At 25.6% G+C, this 13,389-nt stretch overlaps 1 protein-coding gene and 1 long non-coding RNA gene across 51 annotated transcripts in view; one reads left to right on the forward strand and one right to left on the reverse strand.

The window, feature by feature from the left end:
* The window catches only part of LOC122508873 (Down syndrome cell adhesion molecule-like protein Dscam2), a 176,013-nt gene that overhangs the window by 29,545 nt on the left and 133,079 nt on the right, over window positions 1-13,389 (reverse strand). For 34 of the 50 annotated variants that reach the window (XM_043622471.1, XM_043622474.1, XM_043622482.1 and 31 more), the window contains 5 exons: window positions 13,173-13,349; window positions 12,832-12,998; window positions 8,573-8,839; window positions 5,258-5,425; window positions 1,371-1,508 (listed from right to left, as the gene is read on the reverse strand). In XM_043622471.1, the coding sequence (XP_043478406.1) occupies window positions 1,371-1,508; window positions 5,258-5,425; window positions 8,573-8,839; window positions 12,832-12,998; window positions 13,173-13,349 (917 nt within the window). Of the gene's footprint in view, window positions 1-1,370; window positions 1,509-5,257; window positions 5,426-8,572; window positions 8,840-8,877; window positions 9,058-12,831; window positions 12,999-13,172; window positions 13,350-13,389 lie in introns of all 50 variants that reach the window. The other 16 variants (XM_043622518.1, XM_043622522.1, XM_043622525.1 and 13 more) reach the window with 3 other exon arrangements.
* Window positions 5,772-8,869, forward strand: LOC122508877. Its single transcript, XR_006302271.1, has 2 exons — window positions 5,772-6,149; window positions 8,619-8,869. It is a non-coding gene; the product is annotated as an uncharacterized LOC122508877 (long non-coding RNA).

A 13,389-nucleotide genomic window follows, 5' to 3' on the forward strand; every position in this document is an offset into this window, starting at 1 on the left:
CCAAAAAATCAAATTATTTTTTTTTTTTTTGATAATTTAATGAGAAAATTCTATTTTTTTCTAAGTTTAATTAATCATACTTTAAATGAATAATTATTTGTTATTACTTTTATTTTAACAGATAGTAAACTTTTTATTTAAACTAATAAATGTTATTTGAATGTTCAACTTGAAGCGGATTAATGGTCTGTTCATAATTTTAAGGAGTCTAAGAATTGCACTCATGGGATTCTACATACATATAGGTAATGCAACAGGTTCTTATATAGATTCCCATAAGGCTTCATATTTTAATTTAAAAAAATAAAAATTTTTATTAAGCTAATATCTAGAAGATTTTTGAATATTGCTAATTGCGAACTTGATATTAGATTCTAAAAGTTCAAAATGTTCGATCCAATAAAGCCGATAAAGTTTTTTAAAAATTTGGATTTTTCAATAAATTGGTTGTTATTACTAGGTACTGTTAATTTAAGCTATTTATAAAATTTTTCTAGATCAAATTTAAAATGGAAAGAAGGGACTTTCCCACTTGAGAAAGAATACTTGAAATATTTCTTTTACTCTGATTTGAATGACATTCCTTTTTGTTATCATAAATGCTTTAAATCATCATTTTAAACATACTTGGTAATGTTTCCAATTTTCACAAAAATGGATATACGAATGTGTTTTAAATTGGTAACACCACAATATAGCTAAAGCTAATAAATTATAACGAATAAATAATTAAGATATAACAAATAATAATTTTTTTCAATACTACAGAGAATATACTATATGTTTAGATACTGTATGGTAGTATAATGATTGTGATTTCTTTAATTAATAAATTTGTTTAATTTACTCTAGTCAACTATAGTGGTCTAAGTGTTTCTTACATTAATACACTAATTGAAGAAAAAACTTCAATCTAAAATAAATGAAGAAAAGTTTAAAGGCACATAATTATAATAAATACGAATCTCTTTTTTATGCAAGAATTAAAAAAAATATGAATTGATGTTTGTAGCACTAATTATGTTTGATGAAATATGACTTTCTTTAACCAATGATAGCTACATTTTTACATGATTAAGAGCGAACATGCGAACGTGCAACAACGAAATGATTTGAATTACGTGCAAACATTTCTTCTTAGTCGGTCGGAACTTACGTAGTAACTTATGCGGTTGCACCAACAATGAATTAGTTGCAGATTTAAAGATTTATAATAAAATACGAAATTAGGGCAAAAGTTAAATCTTAGTTATTGTTTGAAAATTGAAATTTATTGAAAATTGAAAAGTCGTAGATTCCCTTGATTATCCTCGAGTGCGAAACTGTAATAACGCTTCCGTTATTACAGTAAAAATAAAATAGTTACTAACCTTTTCGAGTTAATACATCAGTACTGCTCATATGTGGTAGCGGTGGACACCTCCTGTTTGGCGGATAGTGACTCAATTCCTCGTACATGTGTCTTCTCGGATCCCACGTTGAGTGGCTTCTTATTGAGCCGGGACCACCTGCCAAATAAACACTACAACATCCATTCTACTTGCTATAGCCTACCAACACTTATTTCAGCGCGCAACATTAATTATTATTCTTGATTCTTACGACTCCTTGTATTCTTGTATTTTATTTCACTCCAGAACCATGCTCACCAGCTTAAAAATACACATGAATTTAGGGGAACAATTTTCATAACTTTCAACCATGTTAAGTGGTGGAAACTTGTCTTAATAGTATAACAATTTTTGTGTTTCAATTGGCGCCACGCCACTTCAGCATTAATATTTTCTGAAGTCAAGAAACATCTATTTGATAACCCACGTCGAAAAATTTCATGGAATTACCCCCTGGAAATTCTTCAAGTTTCATATTTTAATATTATTTTAACATTTCTATTAGACTCTATTCATAATAGAAATGTTAAAAAATTATTAAAAAAAAAAGTTCTAAGTACCTCCGTGTTTCGGCTTATTATTAAACTCTTATCATAATAGAAATCAGAGTTGCTTCAAAAAATTAACATTGTTTTTCCCTGACTTTTCCCTGATTTCCAGACAAAATTTTCACTTTTTCCCTGACCCTAAAGAATATTCTGATTCATTCTAAAAATATTAGATACTCAAATACTGTTCTTTTACATTTAATTGTGAATTTTTTTAATTGTCAAATTATTCGAAAACATCAATACATTCTTTTTTAAATAATTATTTAATCATTATTAGGTATTATTTTTCTATAAAAATTAAGATTTTCTAAAAATTTTAAATTCAAACCTCTAGGATGAAATTCAACAACTTATAATAATTTGAATTTCCATAATATTTTACAAAAGAAAAATTAAATTATTTACAAAAATTTTTAAAAAATCCTTCGCAAAAATTCAATTATTTTCACAAGTAATAAAATCTTTCACATGAATTCCATTATTTAAAAGAATATAGGAAAATTCGTTGTAAGAATTCAATTATTTTCTTAAATAATAAAATTTTTTATATGATTTAAATTATTTATAATAAAATTTTAAATAAATTTCTCAAAAAATGTAATTATTTTCAAAAATATTTTGCAAGAATTCAATGACATTTCACAAATAATGACCTTCGCGGAAATTCAAATATTTTCAAAATCTACAATTTTAATAAAATATCTTAAAAGAATTCAATTATTTAAAAAAGTGGAACAAAATGCGTTGCAAGAATTCAATTGTTTTCATAAATACCAAAATTCTTTACATTATTTTAATTATTCAAAAAAAAAAATTGATAAAATTTGTTGCAAGAATTCAATTACCTTCTTCACAGGATTTTAATTATTTTAATAAATCTTTCATAAATATTCAAAATTGAATTCTCATAAAGAATTTTATCAATAAATTTTTAAATAATTGAATTTTTTTCACGAATTTTAATAAAATTTTCAAAAATAATTACATTTTTCGAGGAATTCGATTAAAATTGTATTAAAAATAATTGAAATTCTGGAATGAGTTTTATTATTTATGAAAATAATTTAATTATTGCGAAGAATTTTATTAAAATTTTTGTTTAATAATTGAATTCTTTTGGGAAATTTGTTTAAAATAGTAGAATATTGAAAATCATTGAATTAGGAAACATTTTTGAAAATAAATGAAATTTTGACATGAATTTTATTAAAATTTCTGAAACTTATTGTATTTGGAAGAAGAATTTTATTATTTTTATAAATAGAATTGAAATTTTGAATTTTTAAAAAATTTTTTAACATCCTAATTGAATTTCTGCAAAGAATTTTACAATTCAATTTTAAATTTCACTGGAATTAAATTATTAAAAATAGAATTTGCATACATTTTTTCGAAAAAAATCATTTGTTTAAACTTTTTTATAAAATTATTCACAATAATTCAATTTTTTCCATAAATAATTGAATTATTGTGAATTTTATTAAAATTTTTGAAAACAATTGAATTTGATTACTTTAGAAAAATAATTTGATTCATGTGATGAATACTATTATTTATGAAAATACTTGAATTTTTCAATTATTTTTAATAACATTCCAGAAAATAATTGAATTTTGTCGAAGAATTTTCCTATTCATTTATAAAGATAATTGAAATGTTGACGACAATTTTTTTTTTGATTCTTTGAAAATAATTAAATTTCTGCGAAGAATTTTATTAATTTTGAAAATAATTGAATTATTGCGAAGAATATTTCATAAAAAAAGTTCCAAACAATTGATTTTTTTCGAAAAAAATTATGCAAATTCTATTTTTAATAATTGAATTCCTGTGAAATTTTTCCTTTTTTGAAAAATAATTGAATATTCGTGTAGAATTTTGCTATTCATTTATAAAAATAATTGAAATGTTGACGACAATTTTTTTTGAGATTTTTTGAAAATAATTGAATTTTATTAATTTTGAAAATAATTAAATTCTTCTGATGAATATCATTATATTTATGAAAATAATTGAATTTCTGCAATTATTTGTAACTTCTTTTAATTTTTATTTTTTCCAGTACTTCAACGAAAATCCCTGACTTTTTCCTAGCCTGTTGCAATCCTGGAAATGTTAAAATATTTATAGAATAAAAAACTTAGAGAATTTCCATGGAAACTACACAGAAATTTCATGGAATTTCCAGGGGGGTACTTCCTTGCAATTTTTCTAAGTGGGAAGATAAAACGACATCTTAGACGTTTTGAAAAGTTTTTGATGGTTTAAATATCTCTAATTTTTAATACTCCTTTGTAAATAAGTGTTCGAACTGTTATACATCTTTAATTTTCTGTTTCTAAAGACAATGGAATTCGCCTGAAACAGTTAAGACATTTAAGAAACAGTTTAATTTCATTAAACAGGTTTCCTCGATCTGAAGGAATGTGAAAACCAAGTTTTCGTACAACCAATGTTTCAATAATGTTTCTATAGACACATTGTTCTCATTGAGTTTCTGAATCCGGGTAGAAATGTTGGGAAGCTAAAGAAGATTGCTATTGGCATCCTGATTGGTAGTATTATCTAAACTTCCATAACCGAACTTGGTGCGGAAGACTTTTTTGATTTATTGGACCGCTATTTTTGGATTCAGGTTTTGAAGAATCGCAGAAGGATCATACCTCGTCCACAAAATAGAAATACAACTACTCAGGTCCCGTTGGAGCCGACTGATTCATAAGAGGTTTTATACATGTCAATTGATACATAATTCAGCAATGCAAATAAGTTCAAATCCTATTTGCGAATTTTGTGCTGACTTTCATGAAAAGAGATAGAATGTCCTAACAAAGACATTCTAGCATTTACTCAATTCTTTAAAAAAGGAATTGAATTTTTTAAAAATTCATTAAACGAGAAGAAGTATAGTTTTCCACACACTTAACATGTCTGAGAAGAATATAGTAAATATAAAATTGAATCTGTCATTCCGGTGAAAAAGTGTTATAAATATAAAAAATGAAGAAGCAAAGCAAGGTATTTGTAATCTATGAAAAATAGTAAGCGTGATTCTAGCAACATGTGAAATGATGTGAGTAGGGATGGCATGTAAAATGTAATTTGTAAAATGTAATTTGTAAATAGTAAATAGTAAATACACATGGAACAAGGCGAAAAATAGTAAATATTTTCATCCATGCGTATATATAATGACGCTGACCGTATACTACCTATAAATTGTCTTTCTATTCACTGAGAAGAAAGAACGTGCTGATGCGACAATAATGATAAGTAAAGGTTATCATCGTTAAATTATTAGCTGGTTGGGCTTACTTATGACTGTACCTCTCTTGATACGATCACACGTATTGTAGTTTGATCCTGGAACTGGGGGCAATTTCCGGTTTGGCGGCGCAATGTAGCCGAGTTCATCTCGAAGGTCGGGCCTTCGCTTATCCAGGGTTGTGCCTACGACTCCAGTTTGCTGATACACCACATCATCTAGCGTAAGAAACAAAATTAATATTATTGGGATGCACATTTAATTATCATAAAGTGCATTAGTTACAATATCGGACGAAAAATGTTTATAGTGTATCAAAACTTCAACTTAGTGAAATGTTAAATTTCTTTGATAACTTTCCAAATATTTTTAACAACATAAATTACTCTTGAGCGCAAATTTTCTGTTCTAAAAATTGACCAAAACTTGTGTGTAGAGATAAAATCTCATTAAATTAGTTATCACTATAGTAATAATAAGAATTATTAACTGTTGTCCGAATTTGTAAAAAATTTCTGAATTGCAAAATTTACAAGTACATAAAAAACATAGCCCTTAAAAAAAAAATCCTTTGCAGTAAACTAGACAATTGAATTTTTTGAAATACTCAATGATGTTAATGTTTCTTCCATTAATATTTGACTTTAAAAATTAAAAAGCAAAATTAAATTTCAGTGTCTTAGAAAACACTATATACTTTTTTTTATTGATAAAGAAAGCGAACGATAAAAATCGAACAATGACTTCACTTCCGATGAATGCTCTTTTGTAAGGCTATGAAATTAAAATAGCTTTGCAGTAAGACCGATTTTAAAATAGATAACAAAGTAAGATTAAATTTTATAAATATTGTTCAATGACAAACTTTTAAAGCTTTAGAACAATTCCACGTAAAACGATTGAATAAAATTTTTAATTTCCTGATAATGGCTTGAAACTCTGGTAAATTGTTATTCTATATAAAAGTAATAAAATCCTGAAATAACAAAACTTGACAGATTTTAATTTCTATATAGTGAATTTTAAAGAATTTTTTGTATACTTTTCATTTCAAAGAATCTTTTTTTAAAATTTTTAAGCCACCTTTTTTCAGAAATAAACCTTATTTTTTCATTTTTGAAAAAGGAGAGGTTAAAAAATTTTTATTTTAAATTCTTTTTCAGAATTGCTACAAAAATTAAATTTTGTTTTTCCCTGACTTTTCTCTGATTTTAAGACAAAATTCTGACTTTTTCCCTGACCCTAAAGAATATTCTGATTCACTCTAAAAATTATTAGATACTCAAAAAAAAATGTTCTATTACATTTATTTAAGAATTTTCGTAATTGTAAAATTATTTAAAAACACCAATGACTTCATTTTTAAATAAATAAATAAATCAATAACTGATATAAAAATTCTACAATTTTTAAATAAAATTCTTCTTTAAATCAATTATTTTTAATAATTTTCGAAAAAGTTCTTCTTGAGAATTTCCAAATCCATTTGTTTACAATTCAATTTTACGTGAAATTTCGATTATTTAGAAATTCTTCAATTAAATATACATTAGAAAATAAAAACTTGAAATAATTAATTTCTAAAAATTTCAATTATTAGTAAATTCTCAAAAATTCCATTATTATCTAAAACTTTAACTGAAATTAAATTTTAAATCAATTTTTATTATAAAATTCTACGTGAATTTAATTATTTAAATACAAACATAGATAATTTACTGAATAATTGAATGTTTCTTAAAATTCAATTCTTATACATAATTTTATCAACAAATTTTTAAATAATTAAACTCTTTCGACTTATTTTAATAAAATTTTTCGGAATAATTACATTTTTCGTGAAATCCGATTAAAATGGTATTAAAAATAATTGAAATTCTGTGATGAGTTTTATTATTTATGAAAATAATTGAATTATTGCGAAGAATTTTTTAAAAAAGTTTCAAACAAATGATTTTTTTCCAAAAAATTTATTAAAATTCTATTTTTAATAATTGAATTTCTGTGAAATTTTTCTTTTAAATTATTGATTTCTTGTGATAAATACTATTATTTATAAAAATAATTGAATTTTGTCGAAAAATTTTCCTATTAATTTTTAAAAATTATTGAAATAAAATATTTTTTTTTAATATTTTAAAAATATTTGAATTTCTGCGAAGAATTTTATTAATTTTGAAAATAATTGAATTATTGCGAAGAATTTTATAAAAAATTTTCAAAAAAATTGATTCAAATTTTATTTTTAATAATTGAATTCCTGTGAAGTTTCTTTTTTGAAAAATAATTGACTATTTGTGTAGAATTTTATCAAAATGTTTGATTAAAAATTGAATTCTTTTCAGAAATTTGATTAAAATAGTAGAATATTGAAAATCATTTAATAAAGAGAAATTTTTGAAAATGAATAAAATTTTAACACGATTTTTATTAAAATTTTTGAAAATAATTGAATTTTTGTAATAATTACTATTATTTATAAACATAATTGAATTTTGCTATGATTTTTATTAACATTCCTGAAAATAATTGAATTTTGTCGAAGAATTTTCCTATTCATTTATAAAGATAATTGAAATGTTGACGACAATTTTTTTTTGATTTTTTGAAAGTAATTGGATTTCTGCGAAGAATTTGATAATTTATGAAAGTAATTAAATTTTTGTGATGAATATTGTTATTTATGAAAATAATTGAATTTTGCTGTGAATTCAATAAAAATTCCTGAATATTATTGAATTTCGACGAAAAATTTTGCTATTTATAAAGATAATTAAAATGTTGACGAGAATTTTAAAAAAAAATTTTGAAAATAATTGAATTTCTGAAAAGAATTTTCATATTTATTAAGATAGTTGAATTCTTTTAAAGAATTACGTTAAAACTTTTAAAATTGAAACTCATTTCAACAGAATTGAAATTAAATTTTTTCAAAAAAATATTTCATTAAATGATTTATAAGGAATAACTTTATGATAATTCTTCAATAGAATTGTTATTTAAAAATAAATTATTGTCAGAAATAGAAAAAAAGTGAAGGTTTTTGTTCAGAATTCGTGGTAATTTCATAGTTGATTCAGAATTTTTTAATAAATATTAAACATTTAATTTTTCCCAGTACTTTTAATAAAAATCACTGACTTTTCCCTGATTTCCCTGAATTCTCTGATTTCCTGTGGCAACCCTGTTTTTGAAATTGAAAAGTACATAAAAAGTTAAAGTTAAAATCTCAATTTTTTGACTGTATCAGTGCAAGTGAAATTGCTTTTTACTAATTGAATTAAAATTTTGCCAAACGAATAACAATCTAATAGGTCTTTCTGCATCTTTCGTTCTGATTTATGTAAAATATCATAATTTTATACATTGTCCTTCGTAATATTTTTCATCGGCCGACGAAATTCCTCTAAGCCTTGTAGTTTCTGGTCCGCCAGCTCTTCTGGAGAGTGCTACACAGATGACAACAATTCCTACAATAATGACAACGACAGTAGCTGCTGCTGGCACAATTACATTGATATCGAGCCATTCGGGTAGGAAAGAGAAAATCTTCTTGACAGCCAAGTCGTTGCTTTCGCCTTCCACGATGTTCGCTTTGCCAGTGTCACTTCGGAATGGCGGCGCAATTGTACCTGTTAAATAAAGAAATCGTTTAAAAACTATGTCTTACCTTTCTCGTTATCGTGACCTTTCCCTTTGAGAACACAAATAACGATGATAGCAATTATGATCACGAGTATAGCTGCTACCACAGGCACAACGAGGTTGAGGTTTGACATTAAAATTTTCATTGGGTCTTCGTTGCTACCATTTACTACTTCAGGAAGTTCGCGAGCCGGTGCAATGGTGCCTGGAACAAAGAAATAAAAGTTTACCAGCCACCTTAGCACCGGGTACGCGAACTTCATTTACAAAATAAATTATACAATCTAAACATAACGAAAAATAATAATTTCTCATGTGCTGAGAATTCGACGTAGAAAAAAAAGAGTTGTAAACTTGGAAAAAAATATTACCAACTAAAATATTTTTTCTAATTAAAAGTAATTCCAACTGAATGCCATGGTTTGTCTCAGAATCGTTTTAGAATAAATTTGCTGCAAATTTATACTGAAACGAGATTGAGAAATTTTCCTGGAAAAAGGGTCGTGAAAGGTTGATTTTATAGCTTAATCGACATAAAATTAGAAGATGCGTCTCTTTTTGTTAACGTTAAAAATAAATTTTATTTACTTTTAATATTATATTTATTTTTCATAAAAAAATAAATAACTACTTTTTCTTATTGTGAATAGTAAATTTCCATTGCAAGTTGAATTAAAAAATGATATCAGGAACCTTTACAGATTCTAAGTTTTTAGTTTTTAACCTTAATTTGTTTAAATTGCAAATTTTTTTAGTCATATAATTAGAAACCTACATAACAATAGATGTTAGGATCTATTGTTAAAGTAGGGGTGTAATAAATATTGAAAACCTTACAAGAATTTTATTTATTCAATTTGGTTATCAATTTAAATTTTTTTTTTCAAATGGTGAATGTTGGGTTTCTTGATTTAACTTACATTTTATACTCGTGAACATTCTTTGGTCATTTTCAAGCTACGTAATTATAAATAAAACGGTTGACAATTTATACCAGAGGTACATTTTCTAAAGGTTTTGGTGTTGCCCTTTCCGATTCAGGTGTCAAAAATAAATTTTGTCCAAACCAAAATTAAATATGGCGGTTTTAATGTCAAAAAACACAAAAAAATTCATTTTTTCAAGTTTGACATTTTTTTCACCTCGAAAAAGTGTAAGAATAAAATTCTATTTTCAACCGTAGGTGCATAAAAATTATACACTTCCGAGAAAAGTAAAGTAGAATTTAAAATTTTAAGATGGCAATATTCTTCATATTTGATCAATTTTAAAAAATTCGTCCGCCATATTGAATCCGCCATTTTGAATTTTTGAAAATAAAGTTCATATTCGTAATCAGCCACCCCAAAAACCCCCGAGCGACAAGTTTCAAGTGAATTTGATGAATTTTTGTAAAACTCGTCCGCCATATTGGATCCGCCATTTAAAATTTTTAAAAATAAAGTTCATATTCGTAATCAGCGACACCGAAAAGCCTCGAGTAACAAAATTTAGGCGAATTCATTGACTTTTGGGCAATATGAAGAATATTGCCCAAAATTTTCAAATTTTACATTAGATTTGACGCCATATTGGTCCGCCATCTTGAAATTTTAATTTCTACTTTACTTTTCTCGGAAGTGTATAATTTTTATGCACCGATGGTTGAAAATAGAATTTTATTCTTACACTTTTTCGAGGTAAAAAAAACGTCAAACTTGAAAAAATGAATTTTTTTTCTGTTTTTTGACATTAAAACCGCCATATTTAATTTTGGTTTGAACGAAATTTATTTTTGACACCGGAATCGAAAAGAGCACATCCAAAACCTTTAGAAAATGTACCTCTAGTATAAATTGTCAACCATTTTATTTATAATTACGTAGCTTGAAAATGACCAAAGAATTTTCACGAGTTGGGCGTTAATGGGTTAAGAGATTTTAAATCTGTCTACCTAAGTACCTCAAAAATTTAGACTGAAATGTGAGTCAGACCAGTATAATTTCAGTCTCTTTTCACTCTTCAGTCTAACCTTCTCACGGTGGTCCTCAAGTAATTTCAACTTCAACTTTCTTCTACCTCTCATTTTCTTTTTGGAAATGTTAGGGGACTGTCTCAGGACCATTTTGCAAGAAAAATTAAAATCGAAGACTGAGCACTTTTTTTAATCGCGATTTTTCAAATTAAAAAAAAATTTTTTTAAAGAAAAATCGTATTTACTCTCTATTTATTGAATATTATTATTATTATTATTATTATTATTATTATTATTATTATTATTATTATTATTATTATTATTGTCTTATGCTTCAGCAAACGTATTTGAAAAATACTTCGAGACCTTCAGTGCAATTTAGATCTAACTTCAAATTCAAGTGAATCCAACAAATTATTTAAAATCTCCGTCATCTAAGATCCACCATTTTGGATTTTGAAAAACTAATACCAGATTCATAATCAGCGACCCCGAAAACCTCCGAGTAAGGATTTTCAAGAGAATCTGACTGATTTTTAAAAATGTCGTCTGCCATATTGGATCCGCCATTTTGAATTTTAGAAAACAAACATCAGATTCATATTCAGAGACTCGGGAAACGCCCGAGTAAGCATTCTAAACCTGATTTTTGAAAAATAGTACATCGAACAATACATTTAAAATTTTCGAGTTTTTAAGCGCCACTTTAAAAAATCAGAAGTTTATATTCAAAAGGTCGACATATATTTTAAAAGTGTAATAATCGAATGCGCAATTTATAAAAATATTAGTTGTTGAAAACATTTTTTTGACTCTTAAATTTAAGTTTTTTTAATAAAAAATCTTAAAAATCGTGCAATTTTTTAATTATATGCAAAAAAATATTGTTAAACAATTCCTTAATAATTTTTTTACATCATATTCGGGTAGGGGACACTCTAATTAATAAAAAAAATTTTTTCGAAGAGAAAATAATATGTTTATTAAAAAATATTCAAGTTTGAAGTCAGACTAAAATTTCAGTGCATTCAGGCGTTAATGGGTTAATAAATAAAATGTTTTTGAAGTTAAATTTTTATAATTTCTTTATATTGTGTTATGTATACTTCTAAGAAAAGAAATATAATAAGATAATGAATAAGTGGAGAGTAAATACGACTTTTCTTTAAAAAAATTATAAAAAAAATCTAAAAAACGCGATTAAAAAGTGCTCAGTCTTTGAATTTAATTTATCTTGCAAAATGGTCCTGAAACAGTCCCCTAATATTCTTAAAAAGAAAATCAGAGGTAGAACATAACATAGCTTCACAAAAAAGTGCCAGGGTTCGAGGATCAGACTATTCTTTCATATATTTTGTAACGCTGAACAGGAATCTTAAGTCCGTTTTGCTCCATCACCTCAGTAGTTGACATTTTTTTCAGTGTTTGCATAGATCATCATTTTACTTTTATAACGTGCGTTGTATTTGGCACTTTTTATATAAATATACATCGCTGTTGGTTATCTCATGTCGTCTTCTTTTTTATTTTTTTTCTAATACAATTTTTAGTAAAAAAAAATAACAAAAAAAGAAAAAAAATGTTCAAGATTTTTCTGATATTTTGACACTGTTCCCTTAAATCTGATAGAAATGTGTTACTTTTTACTTTTTGTAATAAATGTAGTTATTAGTACAAAAATGCATGGTCATTTTTTTCAATAATAAACAACCCCTAGTTTTGTTCCAAGAAAAAACTCAAAAAAAAAATTTTTGTTTCCTTGAGTGAAAGAGTCTCCTCTCCTATTTCTAGTTTTTTAACTTAATCGGTTTTTAAAAAATTGGTCGTTTCGACCAACATAAATGAGAGTTGGGCGCAAGTCTGATTAGAATAAAGTAATGTACTAAAACCCCGACACTTTGCTTTTGTTGAGCTGTGTGATTTTTAAAATAAATTTGAAATTATTTATCACAATTAAAACATTGAATTGGACAAAATTATAAATTGATTTCAGATAAATACAAAATTAATCAAAAACAAATTTACCTCCAGTTACAGTTAAAGTTGCAAAGTCGAATTCTCCAACTTGAAATCCTGCATTATTATTCGCCGTCACGCGTAATTGATACCAAGTTGCAGGTTCCAGGTCTAATACGACAAAGTTTCCTCCAGGTTTAACACTATTAGAAACTTGATTCCATTCAAGTTGATTTCTGAAATAACATAGATTAAAAATATTTAGAAATTTTGATTTAAATATTAAATAGCATCATTTATGAACTGATCAAAAAGAAATTAGATCATTTTTTTTAATTCTTGGTACAATTTGAGAATTGTTAAAGATAATCTAATTATAATAGTTGATTTCAAAAATTATTGTCATTTACTTCTTTTTATGTTCAACTACGAAATAGAGCATCGGGCATCCTCCATCGGACCAGGCATTCAGATGCAGAGTTATACTGTTAGTTGATACTTCGATAAACCTTGTTGCTTCAGGTACACTTGGTTTTTGTCCTTTGGTACGAATGTTTAATATATCAGACGGTTTTCCTGTACCAATTCTGAAATAAACATTCAAATGTAAAGAAATTCATCAAACTT

Source organism: Leptopilina heterotoma, unplaced genomic scaffold (assembly GCF_015476425.1).
Source record: "Leptopilina heterotoma isolate Lh14 unplaced genomic scaffold, ASM1547642v1 Lhet_58, whole genome shotgun sequence".
Classification (NCBI taxonomy): Eukaryota; Metazoa; Arthropoda; class Insecta; order Hymenoptera; family Figitidae; genus Leptopilina; species Leptopilina heterotoma.